At 36.9% G+C, this 22586-nt stretch overlaps 1 protein-coding gene across 4 annotated transcripts in view; it reads left to right on the forward strand.

Moving 5' to 3' along the window:
- The first annotated feature begins 330 nt into the window (after positions 1 to 330).
- Positions 331 to 22586, forward strand: part of FMN1 (formin 1) — a 167751-nt gene continuing 145495 nt past the window's right edge. For 3 of the 4 annotated variants that reach the window (XM_054275276.1, XM_054275279.1, XM_054275278.1), the window contains exons 1-2: positions 331 to 441; positions 11029 to 13033. In XM_054275276.1, coding sequence (XP_054131251.1) covers positions 11134 to 13033 — 1900 coding nt within the window. In that variant the 5' untranslated portion in view covers positions 331 to 441; positions 11029 to 11133. The remainder of the gene's footprint in view (positions 442 to 11028; positions 13034 to 22586) is intronic. The other variant, XM_054275277.1, reaches the window with a different exon arrangement.

A 22586-nucleotide genomic window follows, 5' to 3' on the forward strand; every position in this document is an offset into this window, starting at 1 on the left:
CAGACAAGCCGGCCGCCGCCGTGATGCGTTACTTCCCCGGCCGCCCGCTTTGCCGCCTCTGTTTCTGACACCGCCAGGGCCGCCAGTCCCGGCCGCGGGAGCGGCGCAGCCCCGCGCGCCACGGACGGACCCGCGGCCGCCGCCGGACCGCGCGCGGAGCCGGCGCGCGCTAGCCGCGCAGCCCGCCCATTGGTCAGTGCCCGGCCGCGCGGCCCGCCCATTGGCCAGCCGGGCCGTCAGTCCCGCCCCGCGGGAGGGAGCGGTGCGGCGCGCGCCCCGCAACGGGAGCGCCCCGGGAGGCGGCGGCGGCCCCGGGGAGGAGGAGGCGGGGGCGGCCGGAATAGCGCGGGGCAGCCCCGCGGCCGCCCGGCATCCCGCGTCCTTCCCGGCACCCCGAACAGCTGCAAGAGCCCCGCCGCCCGGCCCCCTGCCTCTCGCAAGGTAATGTTCTTTCGTTCGCTTGCCCCCCGGTCTGCCCATCTGCTCGGTTCCCCGCAGTGGCTCTGCCGCAATCGAGTGGATTACCAAATAAAACCACTAACTCAGGACTGCAGGGAAAGGATCTCTTTGGTTGTCATTAGCATCTCGTCCGCTCTCTGGCTATTTATTTATAAATAGCTCCGGGGGGATCACGAGAGCTGTGATCTCTTAGTTTCTGTTGCGGTCCGAAGAAAGTCCGTAGATTTCCTCCCTCCCCCTTTCTTGACAGCGCTATTAAAATAAATTTACTGGATTACTTCCCCCCGCCCAAAATGACTCTTAAACTATCCTCGATTTCTTCTAGTCTGGTGTGCGGGATAGGCGCAGTGAAGCGGGGAACGCAGGTTGTTATAATTCTGTAGCGTTTGATGTGTGCAAATACCGTCGGGCGCTCGGGAGGGCAGATGAGTGGGAAACACGTGACAAATATTTACAGCGCTCAGACAATCTGTTACTCTGGGCTGTGAGCCTTATAGGGGTCACCACTGCAGATGAGGCTGATGAACTGAGCTAGAATGCATCTGTATGCTGACATCTGCTAATGTCTTTTACGCGTAGGAAAAAGACAGATACTGACATTCTGGAGAAACTCTTCTCTTGCAGCTTTGCACGGTCTCCTTTCCTCGGCTGCAATATTAAATCACATCATGATACTACAGACAGAGTTGGTCTGGGAACTGTGTATATTTAGTCCTTCCGGCTGTCCCACAGTCTTCTTGTCTTGTGATACTTGTTTTCTCAAGTGTGTAGCAGGAATCATAATGAGTTCTTTTCTTGTAGCCTCCCAGAAAATCAGCCAATTTTAAAAATTGCTGAGAAATTACAGAGGAAGGAATTTTGAATAAGTTCCTGATTTTAGTTAATTTTTACACCCATCCTTTGAATCATTCAGGATGGCTTTAATGATCATTTTACTTGTAGAAATATCTTGCAGGTGTAATCATTAAACTAATATGTGCACATTTAAGGATAGTTCTACAAGTATATCAGTAGTATTCCTGTGAAGTTTAGGTAAACCAATTCCATGTAATGCTGTGAAACTTTCACCTTTTGGGTACCTTGGACTGTGCTTGCAGGTGGAATAGGCTTGTTTTGGTAAGTTTGAGCAGAAGCAGTTTAGCAACATTGGGTTAAATGGAGAGTGAAAGAAAGAACTGCTTTTTTATGTTACTATAAAAAAACTGTCAACGCATAACATCAACTTAATTTGAAAGACTGTTCTGAAGACAGAAAGTTGGAGTTTGGTGTGAAATCAAACATGTTGTGAGCAATAGAAATAGGTTTTCAATTGGGCTGAACCTATCTCTCTGAAAGTCAAGTGGCATGGACATGCATTTTCCTCTGTGGTATTTTAATGGATGTATGTGTAGGGGGTACAGCTATATGGGCATGGGTGACTTAATCATGTCGTAAACAAAAGGACAATGTTTCTCTAATATTTTGCATCTTGTGAAGGTAAGATTGAAATAGAGGCATCAGTAAAAGATTATTATCTCTGTAGAGATTTTTTTACACAGACAGGTTTTTCCAGGAAATTGAAATTTTTCCTTTCAATTTCTGTTTTCAGATTTTTGTGTCTGTAAAGTGAAAGATGTAGGCAAATATGAAGTGGAAAAATGGGAAATGGCTGGGTTTCAAAATAAATGCCAAGGTAATGTACTCAGCTTTATACTGACATTTGTCAGGATATAAAAAGGTGGTGAAGAAACAGTTCTGCCTGGTATATGAAGAACTACTTGGCAGGGGATGGACAATGGGGGTTTTGTGTTTTTGATCTTTCATTGGGGGGTTTTGGGTTTGGGGTATTTTTTTTTGTTGTGTTTGTTTTATGTTTACCTAGGAAAGGGCCTTCACGCTATCACTTAACAACGTCATCCTTTCTGAGGCTTTGATCCTGCTTTAACTTGCACATATAAAACGTTTGGAAATTGAGCCAAAAGTCAAAGCAGCCTTTGCAATTAAATCCAAATAATACTTTCCAGACAGTAGTCAAGAGTAGAGAAAAAAAGAGCAAGAACAATCACAAAGGTCTTCATTAAGACTCAAGGGTTGAATGGCTTTTTGCTCCTATAGTACTGAATGAGTTCTATTCTTAAAAACACCCAACTTTTCAATGTGCCTTTATGATGCTGTTTCCAAAAATTAGTTTGCGTCCCTGTCTCCACCCAATCTTCCTGCAATCTAAATATCTTGCCTTTTAATTTTTCTTTAGCAATTTTGGCATAAAATTACTTCCTCTTTTAGCTTGGATCTCATATGACTTAAAAAGATATACAGTCTGAATGGATACTCCATTAGGGTTTAGGTATCAGGAGGAATACCAAAATGCAGGAAACTGGCCATCATGGAGTAAACTCAATGGAATCTGAACCTTAACCAAGTGTCAATTGTTTCTACTGTTTCAGCATGTTTTATACATTACTATGTATAAATAATGTATAAATAATTAAATATAATGTAATATACATTATATTTATACGTTTTTCCTTGATGACAACCCCTGATTTTTTAGTTAATAGTCATGTCACTGCTATAGTTCCTGCTTATGACCATTAATGTTTATTTCCCCATATTTAGAGACAGTAGTGCAAAGACTGCAATAATATTTTAATGACAAATCCCAAGCTGGTTCTTGATTTTTGAAAAAATCTGGTTTAATGTCTAGTGCCCAGAGTAGTTCAAACCTCCTCTGAGACAGTGGAGCCTACAGAGCTTTGCTCTGCCTGTAACAAGAAACCCAAGGGAAGGGCTCTTTTTGCCATGATCATTTAGTCTTATGCAATTTCATTGCATCTTTCCAGATTACTATTTGTCATTTTTCTTTCCTGTAGAGATACAGTATCTATATGTATCTATGAATATGTATCTAAATATACAATATGTATATCTCAGCACTTCTCGCTGAGAAGCAGGAAAGAAAGCACACAAAATGTGATGCATGAGCTCTTATCCAAGCCACTGTCTCCTAGCCAGGCAGGTACTACCATTTCTTTCCATGGAAGATTGAACCTCCAGTCATTACTTTGGACCTTCAGCTTGGCTTTAAATCCAGTTCTATGGGGCTATAGTTGAGAGCTGATTATCTCTGCAAGGCCATATACATTTTGTTGAGTTGGGCCCTTAGAAAACTACAACGGATGTTTAAATTCTTTATATCCAATTGCTAATATCCCCCATTTAAAGAGTCATCAAGTCTTATGGATTAATATAAATGTCACTAATGAAATCTTGAAGTAAAATAGGCATTTCTTATGTCAAGATTTAAGTTGAGATTTTTCTTACTCATTCTCTTGATGTGGTATTTTAAGCTTATTATATTGAAGTACTGTCTTCTTCATGTTTTAATCTTATTGCTTCTTTTCCCAATGAGGGTTGTATTGTTGAGAAGTTCGAACTTCTATGAGGGATTTATGTAAGCTGTTTAATCTTAAACTAATTTGGGTTTTATCATTATTTTAAAATATTTTTATGGGTAAAAATGCATTTGCTGTTGACAGACTTGCTGAATTTAATAAAAATTCTGTGTTCAATCTTCCATGACAGGGAGCAGACCAAGAAATTGACATTGACATATAAGCAGCTAACCATTATCAAGACTTTTAAAAATGTTAATGATATGCACTTGGGACTGATAAAACAAACTAAATGTATATCTAAAACCCAGTGCCTACTTCTTTACCAAGCCTCTTGAAAATCTATTATCTCTCCTAGCAATTTGGTTTATAATTTTTGATAGTTGTGGTCATATTTTGAAACCATTTAGCTATGTATGACATGCTACTAGCAAAAAGTTGGAATGAGGAAAACAAAGGCAACCATCGTTCTCTGATCTAATACTTTCTGCTTTGAAGTGTTAATATTATCATCCCAAGTCATTACATCCCATTTTATCTCATACAGCCAAGGTATTAAAAACTTGACTTATTATTAGAATTTTTGAAACAGCCAAACATTCCTTAAGGCTAAAGTAATTTCAAGACCACTAAAATTTTTCAAGGGAGAAAAGTTAAAAATATTATTGAGTTTATTCTCAACCACTGCATAATTTTTTGAAAAATAAGCATAATTAAAAATAGGTTTGTAACTTGTCAAATACATTCTTTTAGAAAATTGGTTTTGATTCTTAGAAACTTAATGCGGGACAGAGTCTTTGACCTTTAACTATAGAAAGATATATGCAAAACCTGCTGTATTTTGTGAAGGAGTCCTTCTATAGGTATAAAATGTTGTTATGGGAGAGGTTTTAATTGCTGTTATTATTCTTTAAATTCAATTTCTCTCTTGTTTTCACTACTGAAGCATCCTTATGATTTACACCTCATTTTGTGATTAGTCCAAACTTTTTGCAGCTGTATTTTCTTCTCTTGCTGATGAAATAGCTCAACCATTTGCTGCTGTGTAGCCTTTTTTTTTACTTTGCTTTCCCTGAATACTGTCCTGGGTTTAAAGTTCAGGAAATATGGCCAGATAAGTCTCTGAAAGTGATGTTTGGTGAAAGACCTCTGATCTAAGAGGCTAAATGCCTCATTTAAATATCACCATGAAACTAACAAGCATGGGCATTCAATAATTAAATAAATAAATATGTTCTTTCTTGGTTTGAGGAAATTAAAGATGCTATTAATACAATACAGAACAAGATGCAGCTCTTGCTGAAGAGTTGGCTACTTGAACAAGCAAGATTAAAGCTTTTGGACAAAGATTAACAAGAAGATGATCCTTTTATTTTGAAAATACTTATTTAATTCATGTTATTTTCCTGTAGCAATATCCTATAGTTGCTGCCAGAAGTGGAAACAAGTTACTGTGTATCCTGTAAGACTTACCCATTGACCAAGTACTGAGAAAAAGTGTTTTATTGTAAGGGGTATTAGCTGTCTGGGTTAAAACTGGAAAAAGTCATGTGTGCAGTTTATGACTCAAGTCTGACAGGTTCAAATATGTTATTGCAAGTTTGTGTCTTTTTGTTCACTGTAAATGTAATTTTTTTATCTTACTTTTTTGATAATATATTTTATCAGTATATTTATTTATCAATAATATTTTTGTGCTGGAATATGTAAAAGTTATGTTTCAGGTAATGTGAATAGTTTGTCTCTAGCAGCTTTTCTGGTCTAGTATGGCTTTTTGTTTCTTTCTTTTTTTCTTTCTTTGTTGCTTGAAAATCAGCTGACAATTAATAAGTGCAGCTTTTCATTAAGACATCTGTGACCTGAGGCAAAAGATATTTTCCTCTTGCCTCTAATTACTTTTTACATAACTATATGAGTTCATCTGAATGTTAACCACTATCCTCTGTACACATATCGAGTAGTTTTCTATTTTAAGTTATAAGACTTCATAAGTGCTCATCTTAGGTACAAAGGATATGGGGAAGGTGTTAGGGATGTAGGGATGTTGTAGGGGAGAGTTATTTGTCTGAATGAGATATATATATTGATGTAAAATTAGTAAAGCACAGTATACCATGTGATTGCTGTTGAGGAATAAACCTTGTCATTATTTTAAAATAGACAAAATAATTGTAATATTTATTTTAATCTCCAGATTTGGCAAAATGCTCTTTTCACAGACTTTTCTGAACTATAAGAGACCCACAATGATCACTGAAATTTTATCCCTGAGTTCTATCCCTGTATGTGCCATTCACTTATGAGTCTAACTCATAAGTAAATGGCACATACAGGGATAGAACTCACAACTTTGTCATTATTAGCACCATGCTCTAACCAGCTGAGCTAATTACATGTTTTCTTACCATCAAAGAGTTTGGGGTAATGTTTGTTTGCTTGTTCATAAGGATCTTTTGCATCACTTTGAATCATAAGTTTGGGCTTCTACATATGGTGACAGTGTAAGGAATGTTTTAGTGGTACTTACCTTTCAGTTTGCCTCTTCAGCAGTCAGAAAACTCTGTTCTAGTCAAAAAAAAACCAACCTAGAAGCAAGAAGATTGACTCATCTGCTATTTTGGTTCTTTCCATGCCAAATGTCTAAGAGCAAGGTGGAGAGTGTAAAAGCCTGACTGAAGTGCAGAAGAAATTTGTTTGTTTGTTTAAATGCTGTACTTCTTGAAATAGTCTGTTTCAAACAGGCTGTTACTGTGTTATTTCTTTAAGATAGGTGTGCAGATTGCCTTTGCTCATTCTCTGCTTTAATGTCTGCTGGTTTGCTACTTACTGGACTTCCTACATTAAAGGCTTTTCATATTTGTAATATCTATTGCAGACTTTTTTATTAGCAATCTCTTAAACAGTCAGATGGGTGAGTTTGTGATGGAAATCCTATTTGGAAACTAATTCTTGCAAATTAGTCATCTTTGACAAACAGATTTTGGACAATATTGTGGTATGGTTGACTCCAAAAACAGTTTCATGAGGACATGTTGTGTGACAACTTCCTTTTTTTTTTAACTTGCTGATGCAGTTGTGCCAGAAAAAGATAGATATTGCTTTGCTAAACAGAAGTAGGCTACAGAGGTATGAGAACTTTCATGTCAGACTCCTTTTGGGAACACGTTTTTGAGACCTGTTGGTGCAAATAATACATCTATTATTTTCTATTTGACTAGCCTAACATTATATACATTTTTCTGTGAAAAAGGTGAATATTAGTTCTAAACCCCAAAGTACCATCACTGTTTTTATCCATCTTCTGTACACTAAGAAGATAATATGCATGTTTGCAGCTATGTCAAATGAGACAGTGATCTATGAAGTACCAGAAGAAGTATGGGGCACTCTGGCTACTGAGAATGTATTTGCTCCTAGTGAGGCATCATCATATTATGCACTCCAGCCAGAAACTTTTAAACTTGATTTTAATTAACTTCATATGCCTCATATAAATTATGTTTTGGTTAAATTGTGGTTTTTTGTTTCAAGAAGTTTTGAAGAAATTTGAAGATTTCCTCATCTTTGGATCACAAGGATGATGCATTCAGAGATCTGGGTTTCAGATTTTTGTTTCATGGACTCTGTCCTCAATTTCCTGGTTCATGGTGTTGGATTAGATTGAACAGAATGACACAGCCAAAGGTTGTATTTATGGTTAGAAATTAGTTTTGGTATACAAAGGTCTGCTCTGTGGATTGACTTAATGACTTTCCACCCTATGTTTTGGGTTATTTCTGTTTCATCTGAATTTGTTGACAGGACTCTAATATGCTTTAATACTACCCTTGTGCCATTGGATGAGATCTAAAATTTAATAAAGCAGCTTCCTGTCTGGCATAGACTCTGTTTTATATTCCTTAATGCTCTCTTTGCTGGTGTAATTCAGTACTTGTGAAGTTGTGAGGAGCAGTATTTTAAACTACTATTGCTAACAATAAGCAGTATCGTTCAAACTATTATACAAATAATTAAATACTCCAAATTTGGTTGGTATTTTTATGTGTGGTGTTTGGTTTGGGGTTTTTTTGTTGGTTTTGCCACAATCCAATAAACACAATGTAGACTTAGAGTTAGACAGTTCTTTATGGAATTCTTTTATTTATATTAAAGCTGCTGGAAGGAGCTGTAATATTTTGTCTTCATTAAGATATTATAAGCTTTCTCTTTCTAATGACAATATCTTTAAGTCTAATGAAAATTTGAAAGAACCTCAGAGAAACTTGAGACTTTAGGCAAGAGAAGAAAATGATGGTGTTTATCTCTATTTGTCTCTATCAGAGTTGTGCTCAGTAAACAAATATTATGGTAATTTCATTTCATTGTCTTCAAGCTTGTGATGTCAAGCCTTGGTCTGTTCACATTTTTACTACCTTTACGATGCTTTTGCTGATATGATGTGTTAATTAGCTACATAGCTCAGAACGTGTGTCATAGTGTGCTCAGAAACAGGCTGTCACCTAGTAACAATCAGGAATTAGGGAGAGCTGGGAAAGTAAGGCATTTCAATTCTGGCTTACTTAAGTATCAGAGAAAGGAGGAAGGCCATCTGTCATGCTGAGAAGGGAATGATGTGTCCTGCTAGAGAAAAGGAGCTGTTGGAATGGGGTTCTGGGTTTTTAGGAGCACATTTTGAACAGCATAATGAATGGATGTGTTGGCATTAGACTTGGAAGACCACTGTGATATTTTTTGTCATTGTTAAACTGAAAGAAAATCCATCAGCAGAGCAGGTTTGCTTTTCAGCAGCCTATTTAACAACTTCAGCTGTTCTTTCCAGTTGTTAGCTTTTTCTACGTAGATGTTTTTCCCTTGAAACAGTATTCCTCACAGCCTGAATCCCACAGCTCTGCTACTATGCATTGGAAAGCTGCATAGAGAAAGTTAGCAATGATGCTGAAGGTTGCTTTCATCGCTCCATGTTGTATGTTCTGTAGTTAGAATTTTAAGTTTTCTTGGAATAATGGGATTTCTACTTAACTTGTATGCTTTGCCTGAATGTGACTTTATTTTACAATATTTCATTCCCTGTAGTAAGGTTTGCAATAGATACAATTTTATAAACAGATTGCAAAGTGAACAAAAAAGTTGAGGATGAGTGTTGTAATAACATTTCAAAGTCCTTTACCAGTTTCTTTCCTTGACATAATTCTCCTGATAGTTTCTTGAAATGCCTCTGTTTATAAAGCAGGGAGTTCATTTCTTTCTTTGTTTTCTCATGGAAGATTATAAAAAAGGTAGAATAAGATTCTGAAGGCAAGGAAGTTAAAATGTTTTCTTGGTCATAAATATATCTACTAGTAGAAATCAGCTTCAAAATACCAGTAAACAGTGCTGTGCATTGTATCAAATAATCTTTTAAATCCATGGAAGTTTTGGTACAGAATATGACATTGGCCTAATAATAACAAAGTGCCCTTTCTGTTATTGCTCTTCTTACTATTACTGGTTTTTTCCCAATAACTGACTTTTAATACTTAATTTCAAAGCCTGTGTTAATTTTTTCCTTACAAGGAGTTATGCTCTACTCACAGTGATTCTACATTTTAATGTGTCAATGTGTGTATGCCCATTGTTTTATTTGGTGTAACTAAGAAGATAACTAATAGCATGTAGCCTTTATACTAGGTTCAAACTGGCATAAGTTTGTTATTCAAAGATAATAACCATTTACAAAAAAAAAAAAAAAGCTTGGTAGATTTGTATATTTCTAACTGAAAAAGAGCTTTTAAATTTAATCAGTTTTGCCATATGATTCAAAGAGAGCTGTAGGTCTTGTTTCAGTAATGTAATGATTCAGAACTCCGATTAGATTGGAGGAGCTGCTTGGTTTTTGGGAGGGGAATAGCAAATCTGTGCAGTCAAGACAAGGGCTAGCTAATTCTCTTATTTACACATATCATCTTTTGTCACAGAAAGAACCCCAACCCAAACCTGTGCATGTTACCAAAAATAATGTACTCTACAGAATAGGGATGACTTGAACCTGGTGATATCATAGATGTCATTTGAGGATAGTAAATTTGATCATAATGTCTGGGTCTCTAGCTACTGAATCAGTCTTCAAGAAAAGTAGTGACTAAATATTTTGCAGATTTCCTACCACTTTCTATACTTGAACAGTTTTCTGAATTATGCCACTCAACTGTTAACTCCTAGTGAGCAGAATTAAGGGGCTCATACAGCTCTAATGGAGCTGTATGAGCTCTCATTGTTCTTACTTGTTACTAAAGACAGATATCCCCTCAGTCTTTAAGGATTTTGTGTACATTTAAAGAATTTCCCTGGCACGAAGAATGATACTACTCAAAGTAAATGGAGAGTCTGAAGCTGTTTAGAGAACATTATAAACAGATGCAATTAAATTACTACAATAAATGACTGCTTATTGAGAAGATATTTTGGGTAGATGGTGCTTGATTCTTACAGTTGGTCTTCACTAATTACTTATAATAATTTATGGACATCATTATAAAATTATATCTAAGCCTGCATAATAAAAACTGATACAAAACTTGTAAAATTTTGGACCTCAGCAAAGCTTTCAATACTGTGTCTCAAAATACAATATCCTTCTGGAAAAAATGTCCAGCACACAGCAGAACCTATATTTTTTTTTTTGCTATTCCAATTTTTTTTGATGTCTTGGCAGTTCCACAAAATAGTACAAGAAGAAAATATTCAAACTTTTTTATTGTCTAAATGTTTTCTTTATAAATAAAGCAGCGAGACTTAATTACATTGTGATGGTCTTATGCTGGTTCTTGTGCTGAGTAAAAACGCAACAAGCTTGCTTGAATGGTTCTTTTTAGTAAACGTTCAACAGCAAGTTAACTTTTAACAGAGAGAAGGCAAGAGATTCCACCATTGAAAAGTAAGGTCTCTTTGAAATGGATGTTTTAGTGACCATCTTGTTACCTGATGGAAGAGCATTGACTGAGAACCCTGGAGACAGAGGAGTGATGTATGAGAGATATAAAAAGATTATGACTCCAGCTGTGAGTGTTAGCAGTGTCATTGTTTTTGTGTCATATTTTCAAGGTAAAAGACTTGTATCAGAAAATACTGAGAGAAGATTGTGCTTCTACTGGCTTGTTATTTGTCATATTAAATTTGCTATAATCAAGTTTGACAGGCTTCTCTTTATTTTTTCCAGCAGACAATATTATTGTTGAAGATTAGTCATATGCCTTCCGTCCATTCCCTGCCTCACATGCTATGTCATCCAAGCTTTGGAACACTTAGAACATAATTTAAATGAATGACTAATTTGGCAAGCATAATGGAAGGCACACATACCATCCTCCTGTTGCACAAACCCATTACAGAGCTTTGTTACATCAGCTTCTATCATCCAAAGGGAGAGGTCACAGGATTTACTTACATGGGCTCTGGAACTCTGGATAGAACGGGTGAGAGTTTCTGTGGCTGCTATCAAGTGAGGGAGAGGTTAGACATGGCCCTGAGAGAACGGCCATATAAAGACTGTGGAGTTATTATTTTCAAGCAAACTACCACAAAAGACCTTCTCAATGAAATGTACAAACTGACTGCTGAAAAGGAAAACCTGTTATCCAGTGCTTTGAGTTCTGATCATATTCCGGACCTTAAGGCAGGACATCAGGAGGAAAAACGACAGGATGTTTCCGGAGTCCCGAAACTTAAAGGTGGTAATTACTCCATTCTTACACATCAGCAGGAGTTACTACTGGATTCTACAAAGAGAGACAATTTGAATCACAAAAAAATGAGGAAATACAGAAGGAAAGAGAGCTCTGAGGAGATCAGACATCGCAAAGAGGGAAAAAAGTTACATGAACATCTCTTTTTACTGAGTACACAAGACATGCAACGGAAAAATAAGATGGTCTCCACAAGACTTTCTACCAGGAATTATCCCAGCTCCTTTTCTCCCTCCAGCTGGCTAACAGTAAAAAGTAAGGATAATTTACCAGTAGACAATAGAATACAACCAGAGAGGTGGATAGAAGAGGGATATTTTCTTAAGAGTAACAAAGCTGTGAAATTGGATGCTGACTTACCAAGTTCTAGCTCAAAAGACATCAATGATGTTGTTGCAGTGGATAATGGAGAATGCATTCCTGAAGTTACCAAGGTACAACAGAGGACCACTTTGGTGAATTCATCTCACTACAGTCTGTCTAACAAACTTGAGCCATTAAGTAAATCTGCAGCTGCTGAAGTCTTGAAAAGTAGCAAGTATGCTGGGCCAGTATGCAAGGAGAAACCAGGAATCACAGTTCTTGCTGAAGTCCAGGATTTTGACACTTGTATTAAAAAAGTTACCAATCCCCCTGCAGAGTCTTTGCCTGGCTCTCACAGAGATAACAAAACCATTTCGCCTGTTCTCACAAGAGCACATAACGAGGTTATATCAAGAAGTGATGTGTACTCTGTAGATGAAGCTACTGGAAACTCTAATAACAGTGTGCTGCAGGAAAAGGAGGAAGACGGCTCTGGTTTGCAGTACAAAGCAGAGAGAGTGCACATTACTGATGAGTCATGCAACCTTGTGGGAGCAGTTAATAAAGCTCTTCTGAAAGTTATCCGGAGCGACAGTTTAGATGAAGCTGCAGAATGGAAGAGACTGCAACAAATTACAAGAGTAGACAAAAACCTGCCAGGCTCACCATATGAGAAAAGGACCACGGTATCCCAGGGAAACAGCAAGCATTTATTTTTGAACTTGCCTGTAAATGAAAGTCCTGATATTCCTCAGACAAGTAATAATCTTAAACTGGAAGAGAAAAGGCTGCATTCACCCCCATTAGCAGCAGTGAGTAATGTTTTTAGTAATTCATATCCGCTATCTAATACACACAAACAAATGTCACCTATTCCTTCTCCGTTATCTCCGAGACTGCCCAGCCCGCAGCTGCACCACCGGATCCTCCCGCTGCCAACGCAGAGCACCGAGGACGAACCCATGCTCAGTGACTGTGGCCATGGAAGGCACGGGGCTATAAACTTCTCTTTCAGTGATTTGGAGCCACCGTTTTATCGGAAGTTTTCTGATCCTGGGGAATTGGGATTTGCCAGCAGACAACGGGGCCTACATCAGAATGCAACTGCAGGACATTTTGAAAAGTGTGCTGTGCAAGAAAAATTGACTACTCGGACACAGCAGAGTTTCTGTCCAGGTCAGTCCTATTTCACACATTTTTAAACTAATAGAATCAACCAAGCATGAAAGTCTTGGAGGGTTTTCTGGGTTTGTTTGCTTTGGTTTTTTTTAATACTAGCTAGTAATAATAAATACTGTGTTAACTTAAAAAAATATTTTTTACTACTTACAGACTGGGTTACAGCTGTAAAAGGTTTCAAGATAGATTTTTTTGACAGCTTATTTTCAGTCTTGTTACTGAATGACCTCTTAGCCAAAGTTAAGGGAAAATCTTTCTGTATGAAATGAAAAAAGCTCACATGCTTATTTTACTGCTTTTGCTGTGCTGTGTTCTAGTCTTTCAAAGTGTTATGGTAACATTTATTCTCCAATATGTTCTTTTTGCTTGTTTGGCTGAACTGATAGAATATTTTCTGAATATTTTCTACAGTGCCTTAAAGTATAGGACTGGTGCTTTGACCATTTAGCTACAAGGTTGATGTAAATTCTGTAAGAAAAGGCTTGTTTTTAAAATGATTGCATGCAGGAGTCCTGTTACAATGTATTTGAGTACAGTGCATGGGTTTATTTATAAAGATATACAGTGTAAAAATGCATAATTATTTTTGTTAGCTAGATCATCAGCATCTATACTCTTCATTTTTAACTTAAGGAGAGGGAAGGCTGTAGGACCTAATTCTGCAGTGATCTAGGTGTGGCTCAGACTGGTCCCTCTGTCTCACAGGGGGGCTGGCAGAGCAAAGTGACACAAAAGGGGAATTCCAAAATGGGAGGTGTGTAGGGATGTGAAACCATTACCTTAGCCAGAGGGTGTTTAGTACTGCCTGTGAGGTTTGCATTTATGCCTGCTACTTCTAGAAGTTGTGCTAGTTCCACTCAAGACTAAATCAAATTTAAGGTGTTGTTTGGTGAGTTGACAAGGCTGAAAAGATGGGTGCTACGCTCTTCTTTCATTCCTTTCTTGGTTCTTGTTGTGCTGTGCTGTCCTACCCCTCTCATTATGTCTTGTACTCATTGTACCTTTTGGTGAGCTGCTTTAGCTGACAAAACCAGCAATTTCACCCCTTTAAAGAATAAAGTAGCACAGAAAATATTTTTCTCTCTGTTTTACATTAGGTTTTTTTAACTTATTGTATCATTTAGAATTGTTGGATGTGGAACTGTACCTATTATGCTGTACTCTTGTACTGTCTTTGGCTGGGATAGGGTTAATTTTCTTTACAACAGGTTGTATGGAGCAGTGTTTTAGATTTGTGATGAAAACGGCCTCAATAACACAGGGATGTTCTAGCTTGTGCTGAGCAGTGTTTGCACAGCGTCAATCCCTTCTCTGTTTCTCACTCTGCATCCCCCCAGTGAATAGACCAGGGGCTGCACAATGGGCTGGGAGGGGACACAAGCAGACAGATGACCCAGACTAACTAAAGAGAAATTCCCTGCCACATAACGTCATGCTCAGGAATAAAAGTGCAAAGAGGGGGCTTCAGAGGGGTTAGCCATCTTTTGCCTGGGACCTGGCAGGGCTTCAGTCTACCCATGAGAGGTGGTGAGTGATTGCTGTAGCATCGCTTGTTTCATTTTTTTCTTCCCTCTTTTTCTACTTATCTTTCACTTATTTAACAAAATTTTTGTTTGTTATCTTGACCCCCAGTTGTTGGGGTTTTTCCATGCCTCTTCCCCCATGCCACATGGGGAAAGGGAGGAGGAAGGGAATGAGTGTATGTGGTGCTTATTTTCCTACTGGGCTTAACCTACAATGGTTTTACATGAAACAAAACAACACACATACATACTAATGGCATCTGTTGGCTGAAAATCCTGGCTATTAAGCAGAAACATCTTTGTGAAGAGAAGAAAAGCAAACAAGCCCAATTTTAGTTCTTGTTTACATTTACCTGGCAACATTAATACAGACAGAAAATATCACAAGGTTCTTTTTTGTTGTTTTGTTTTGTGGGATTTTTTTTTCAAGTATGATTGCATGCTAGTGTTATTACTGATGTGTCAGAAAAATCTGTGACTTTAAGGAAAAATTCCCTATTTTGCTGGTATATATAATACCGTAGATATGTCTCTGGATCTGGGATAATGACTTCCATTTCCATCTGAGCCACGGGTGGAATCATTCATCTTGACAGAGCATTTGGGTGGAATACCATTCTTCTGTAAACATACATGAATTATAACTAACTGACTATAGTTCAGTGAGACAAATTATGTGCCTCCAATTTTACTTAATGTAAATGATATTAAGATTTACAGTTATAAGCCTGCACTCCTTTAATTCTTATCAGATTGATTCTTATCAAATTCCTCCCATGTGTGAAGAGGAGAGTTCAAGACTATTTTTCAGATTTGTCTCCATTGGGGTATTACTGTGAAATGTTTTCTTTCAATTCCAGTCAGTTATTAAATTGTGTAAGTATCTACAATGACTCTAAGAATTATGGATAATTTTGGTCAACTTTTTATCAGTCAGCTTGATTGAAAGATTTGCTTCATGGCAAAAATAATGGCCTTTTGTATATCTTTTCAAAGTTCCATTGCTGTCATAGCATGTACTACTTCTTCCTGAAAAGCTTTTGGAAGCTGTTGTTACCCGTGTAACTTTGTATTTGGAAAATTTCATTAATTAGTTAGGTATTCTAATTTATTAGTTTAAATTAGAAGCTGGACTCATCATACAGCTCTACACATAATTTTAATTCTCCTTTCTTGTCATCTGTGAAGAATCATGATTCTTCAGACTTTCTCAATAATTGGCAAATATTCCTTTAGTCAAAACTGAAGCACCTAATGCACATTGCCTGACTTCTGTACTTCCATTTTTTCTCAAATTCAGTTTCTTTATAGATATATAGATACATATATGGCACATGTATAATAGTTTCAATGCACAAAGTTCTATTAGTAGTTAATTTGAAAGTACAGTTTACTGGATCTTCTTGTTGAAGTGCAACTATTGGCCATGGGAATAGGCCACAGCTTTCATCTTGGTAAGTTAATAGTTAACAGGGAATAATTTATAGTTCAACAATAATTACTTGGCAATTTTCTCTGTAGGTGGGACTGGGAATCAAAATTCTTGTATTTGCATGCAATAGTTCTATTTGAATTATCAAAATTCTAAGAAAAAGCTTTAGAATAACTTAGTGCTTTCAAATGATAAATTGCTCAGTTACAAGCAGCAAAACCAGAAGTACAAGCACTAAAATTTATCATAGAATGACATTTATTAAATCCTCAGAAACATAATTCCTGCATTTCTGTATGAATTTTTTTCTACTCTAATATGACGTATTGTTTTTGTATTCTTGGAGAGGCCTTTGAAAATATCTTCAATACATCTGAATAACAGATGCATTTTCTCGGGGAAAGATTTTCTGAGACCTTTTAGTTACTGTCACTGCTTCTCTCTCAAGTTTCTACAGCACTAGAAAAAACTAGGGAGAAGATTTTCAGAGCTATTCTATCAATTTAGTACTGAATGACATCAATATACTATTATACTAAGTATTGCCTGTTAGAGAAAGAATATGAGGGCAATTTTTAGCAGTTATTGAAGTGAATTTGATTCAGAGCAGAAAACTTAAAAATAAAAATCACTGGTTATGACACAGCTTCCAGGACAGTGACTGGCAAGTGTTATTCACCATACTTTCTGATATATATTTTACTCCTAATGTGGAAAAAAAGAATAAAAATCTGCCAAGGGGGAATGGTGAAAGCAAGAAAGGGAGCAAATGAGAAGGATGTTACCCTATCCCCAGCCAATGAATAATGCTCATTTTTGGTATCTAGTAGATGTGAAGGAAAAAGATACCCAGAAAACACAGAAATCCAAAGTTAGTAGGACTGTAAAGAAATGAAACCAAACTTGGAACAGAACTGAATGATTAAGGTTTGTGTCAGGTAAAATGGCTGAGACTTACAGGACTGAAAAGACAGGCCCATTCTCTTCTTACTCTCTTCCTTCTTCCATTGAAGGCCTCCTCTCTTCACTTTTCCCCCCAATCTCTGCAACAACTTGGGTGTTTTTCCTGCTTTTTGGTAATTTGAGTTAAATCACTAAGCAAGCTGAAAACTGAGCCAGCACGGAGGGAGGTGAGTAGCTTTAGCTGGTTGAGTGAGCTGAACAGCTCACAGTGGGCTGACAATAACCACTGCTAGGGTGAGGGAGGACATGCAAGTGTGGCAGAAAGGACAAGTGGCAAGACCACCCCTCCTGCAGGGAATCATTTGATCCCCAAAAATCTCAGTTGCAGCTGAAAAATGGAAGCCAGAAGGCTGGGTGGGACTGGCTAAAACTGAAGCTATCAGGAGTGGGAAATGAGAAGAATCAAGTTGGATGAAGATACGGAGGGACTGTGATATTTTGAGTGGGTTCTATTAATACTGAAGCGGGAAGAACAAGAGATGGAGGACAAGTGAGAAAGTGGAACTCCAAGACTGAGTAGAGAGTGTTACCTTGGCTGTGATAGAGAACATTTATGGAGTATCACAAAACAAGTAGAACATGGCGGATAAGAGACAAGATAATTTCTATTTTTGTTTTGTTGGGAAAGTCTACAAAAGAAACTTTAACCATTACAATGTACATTGTGGCTATAAATCTGTCTGGCTTGCTGAGGTTTCATGAAGTCAGTGTGCAGTATCATGAAATTTTGGAAATGCAGAGAAGACAAGGGAGGAAGAAGAAGAAAAGTGAGGTAGAGTTCTGGATTTAAGGTCTTCAAAATTATAATGCTTATTGTGTTGTAGGGAAGGAATCCTAAATGCTTGAAAAGGTTGGTGAATATAAGTTTTTTTGGTTATTTCTCAAATAATTTTCTTTAATTGACTCGTTAAAAATGTTTACTGAGGAGTTATTTGCAATATATTCTGGATATAATTGTAGATGCATCTATCCCTATCCCTATCCCTGCTGATTATTAGATGGAGAATGTTGTGTTTGCTTGTTTCTGCCAATGAGAATTTTATGGCAGCAGTTCACTTTCCATTAGAAAGAATTGAAAACAAACATTCTGGTAGCTTTGTATGGTTGTCAAAAATTACACACTGCCATTTGGAAACGTGCCAATTGCTAATGGATATCCCTGGCAGAACAACTTTGCAGTCTCAAAGTATAAAAGTAGTTTAACCTATAAAGAACTGTTTACTGTATGATAAATACTTGAATAAGTATTATTATTAAATTGGTGTAAGATTGTATTTTAATCCTCAAAGATCTTGAAGGGAGTGAAAAGCCCAAAATGATACTTTTCAGTTTGATAGTTCACTCCTTGGTGGCTGGAGAAATGCTGTTTCATATCTGTCCTCTAAGAGCTGCCCTACGCCTTAGGTCTTTCAACTGCATACTAAAACTGGGTTATCCCAGTTTTCCTGCATTAATTTCTGTTTGCAGTGTAAACATGGCTTACTTCCATGTGAAGAAGAACAGTCTGATTCTACAAATATGGCAGTTCTACAGTCTGTAGTTCTACACATCCATTTAAGTTTCCAGCATTAAAGCAGGAGGACGTGAGAAGCTTTAGTTTTGGCTTTGGTTGGCGATATATTATCATTAGGTACATGGTAATGAATCTATTGCAGTGCCAGTGCCAGAAGACTGGTAATTGAAAAATACAGGCAACCTTTCACTCCAGATATGTAATGAAGGTAGCAAAAATAATAAATATCAAGGTATTGTAATATTGGAATATTATTTTGTCTTTTCCTAACTTAACTTACTCTTTAAGCTGAAAATGGACAAATAGTCAACCAAGAGAAATTCAATAACAAGGCTTTATGATGTGTTCCTGAACCATGGTTTTGCAAAATGAAGTTTCATATAAACAAAACACTGTTTGAAGGCTCTTATAACAGGAGACAGATTATATTATAGTGTTTTTGATGTTCCTTTTATAGGGAAGGGAAAGGTTTATAAATATCTTTTCTAATTGAAGTGGTTGAGGGAATTGCTAATTAGCATTTTAAAAGCACTATAGTGTTCTGTCCACAGTAGGTATGCACTTCATGAAGCAAGTTTGCATATGGATCACATGGAAAGATGATGCATAGTTTCTCACAGGTAATTCACATGAAAGTAATATACATGAGTTTGTTGCTTCACAAAACCGATCTTATTCAGAATAAATGTTCTTTGAAGATGCTATAAAGGAGTTAAGAATTAAGAGACTGGTGTAAGAAAAGAATTAAAATAAAAAAGAAGAGAGAATTAATCATAGAATCTCAGAATCATTTAGGCTGAAAGGACCACTTGAGATCATCTAGTCCAGCCCTCTGCTCAGGCAGGATCACCAAGAGCAAATTGCATGGGCCTGTGTGCAGATTTTTCAATTTCCCCAAGCGTGATGGCAGAACAACCTGTCTGTGCAACCTGTGTTAGTGTTTAGTCACTCTCACAGTAGAAGTGAATTTTCTTTGGTAAAGGTGGATCTATGTAAATTTTGAACTTACCATCTCACTGTTATAAATACCATTAACTTCTACTTTAAACTTGCTTCTTTTAGCCCAGTGTGTCTCTAATATTCTATGGGAATTGTGTTACCTACAGACTCAGTGTGGCTAAAACAGAGTTAATTATTTCTGAAGATCTTTCCAGCTATTGGCTTTCTGAGTGGTAACACCACTATCCTGACTGTCACTTAGGACTTTAAGATAGATAGACTCTTTGATAAGGATTTCTCTTGCTTCTTCTGGATACAGTTGCAAGATATATCTGAAATTTTTCCTGTTAAGTTTACATATTCTTTCTAAATATGTAATCTTGGAAAGTTTGCTAATTGTATGTCTAAATAAAATTACAGTCACTAGATAGCTGTTTAATGGATCTTTGTTTTCCTGTTAGATGCAGTGCAGTTACTCATTGTACACTATATTGTGATTGCCTTCTAGGACATCATCCTGTATTCTCTATTGAGGTTTATTACACATGGTAATGATAAAAGATCCTTCATACTTCACCCCAGTAAAGCCAAAATCTTTTTGTGCCAGAATACACAAAGTAAGGCAATGCTGCATTGAAAGGCAGACTTATGGCAGTTTGAAATGAATGTAGGCTGGACTGGAAGTCCAAGACATGGTCTCTGAGTTAAAAAGACCCTCTGAAGACTGGCCTCGATAGATTCTGTGAACAAATAGCTCCTGTTTTACTTGAATGACTTCTCAGCATGACACACTTAAGCAACAGTTATATTTTCTTCTCTCTTTGAAACATGTGACTCTTCAGTCAAAGGCAATCAGTGAGGGGAAACCAAGTGAATTAAATTGGAATGGAAAACCAGAGACAGCTTAATGTTTTATGCAGGTCATAGATTAACAATTTTCTGTTTCATGGGGGGAGAAAAGGCCAAAACATTCCTTCTGGCACACAGTTTGTGCACTCAGTTTAAGAAACTTACTGTAATGAAATGGACTTCTTTTCTCATCAGTATAAAAAGAACTTCTTGAAGTAAAGTACTGGAATAATGTAATAGTTGTTGTTTCTTAAATCTTTATTATTCTGTTGGCCACTATAAACAAGTTGATAGAAATGGCTCAGCTGAAATTTTCTTGATGGATCAGGATGATATATAAACTGAGATCAGATTCAGGTATTTATCTCTGTAAGTATGATTTAATAATGTATTTAGAAATTTTAAAAATCTCTAATAGCTACCCTTTGATATTTTGTCTGAAAAAGTGACATAGCACCAAATCCCGCTTGTAAAAGTGGTTTAAAATTGTGCATACTCCCTGCTAAAAATATACTTTAAAATATATTTTTATATTTTATAAACACAATTTATGTGTTTGTGGTATCCCATACCAGTAAATAATTTTTAATAATATTTCATTATTTAGATGTGACATAAATCTATAATATTACATTTGAATAATACCTGTAAGTAGTGAATATTATTTATGAGTCATAGCATTAAAATAGTGCACCTAGTGGTTTAATGATTTATTTAATTGTGTGTCAGAGTAATTTTCTTCTGGCTTAAATTAGGAGTACCCTTGCATTTGATTTTTTGATTATGGTGTCTTCTCTTGCACTGTTTATGATTTGCTAGACCATATTCAAAGATCTCTTCACGCTTGTCTGTTCTGTTGCTGGGATCTGCGAGATAAAAATAGGACAGAGAAAATAGAGGTGAGATGTTGAGAACTGTTGGATGTGTTTTATATGAGGAATTTTAAAGGCTATGGGAAATTAATCTTTACCAGAACAAAAAAGTGAGGAAAGAAGGAAATAGAAATAATTCACAGTCCCTCACCTGAGCAACAGTCTCTATTTACTGCTACTTGTAATGTCCTGTGTGATAAAGATTTCAGTGTTTTGTCATTTTCTGCATTTTTTTACATTTATATTTTGAAACTGTTAAAATGGAAAGCACTATGGTTTTTTCTTATAAGGTTTGCTTTTACAGTGAAGAGGCATGTGGGACATTTTTGCATTCTGAATACAATGAGTCTCTCTGAAATTGTCCTAAGCAGTCACTTAGCATTTCTTTGCTATCAATACACATTTTAATGATTTTTGACTTGGATAGTTCAAAACTACCAAGATTAATGGTGATGAATATTTTGCCAACCTGTTACCATGTTTGCTCTCGCTTTGCTTGAATATGTTGGAAAATTAAGAGGGAAAATGTGTTCTAGAAAAATCTAACCTTATGGGAGAAGGTGTTCTGAGTTTCTAGTGTTTAACATTTTCAGTCATTTCAGTATTTGTTTGCCTATCTCATGAGTAGAACTGTTTATTTATTGTTACTCCTGCAAATCTGAACCTCTTAAGTCACCAAAACCACCAAATATTTATGAATAGAAAATAATTCTTATTATGTCTACAAAATGAAGTAAAGTGATTCTTGTTCTCTAAGCTTCAGTGTTTCTATTACAGAAACATAAGTAAAACTAACAAAACTGAATTACAGAGGAGTTTGGCAAACAAAAAGACATTCCTTCTATGAGTGCATGAACTTGCTATTGAGTCATAAATTGTAGAAAAGCTTAAACTGTTTATTCCCATCCTTTTGCCCCCTAACACTTCACATTTTTCAGCAGCCAGGCTAGTAACCCTGGGAGCTGCCAGGGCTGGAGGGCACAGCCTCAGCTCCCAACCTGTTCCCAGCTGGTTTAATTGTTACTATTTGCAAAATGCCAGGTGCTCTCTGTGACCTAAGATGTTAATCACTCTTAGCTCATATACATAATTTGTGTATGGCCTCTGATTCATATTGTCTGTGCACTTAGAACAAATAGCTTGATTTCCATGCCCAGAGAAACTGAACACTACAGCTGCTAAGGCAGGCATATTTAAAAGCTGCAGAATTTTCTTAGGCATATTGTGGTAAATTTGGAGCATTAGTCAGCAGTGGTCATTCCAAGATCTTTGTAGCAATTACTCAAAAAATGGCTTCTTTTAATTTATGCAGCACTGAAGTCAGTGGTTTTTGTAGTCCCTCAACTAACATTTTGTTAACATGTACTTGAGTCCGATAGTTACTGTTGCATAAGTGAAGTCTTTGTTCAGTGTGTTGGAGAAAGTAAAATTTTGGGGGTGTTTTTCTCTGTGTTAATTT

The sequence above is a fragment of the Melozone crissalis genome, unplaced genomic scaffold, assembly GCF_028551555.1.
Source record: "Melozone crissalis strain CALT ecotype California unplaced genomic scaffold, PUWL_Pcris_2 ptg000018l_1, whole genome shotgun sequence".
NCBI lineage: Eukaryota > Metazoa > Chordata > Aves > Passeriformes > Passerellidae > Melozone > Melozone crissalis.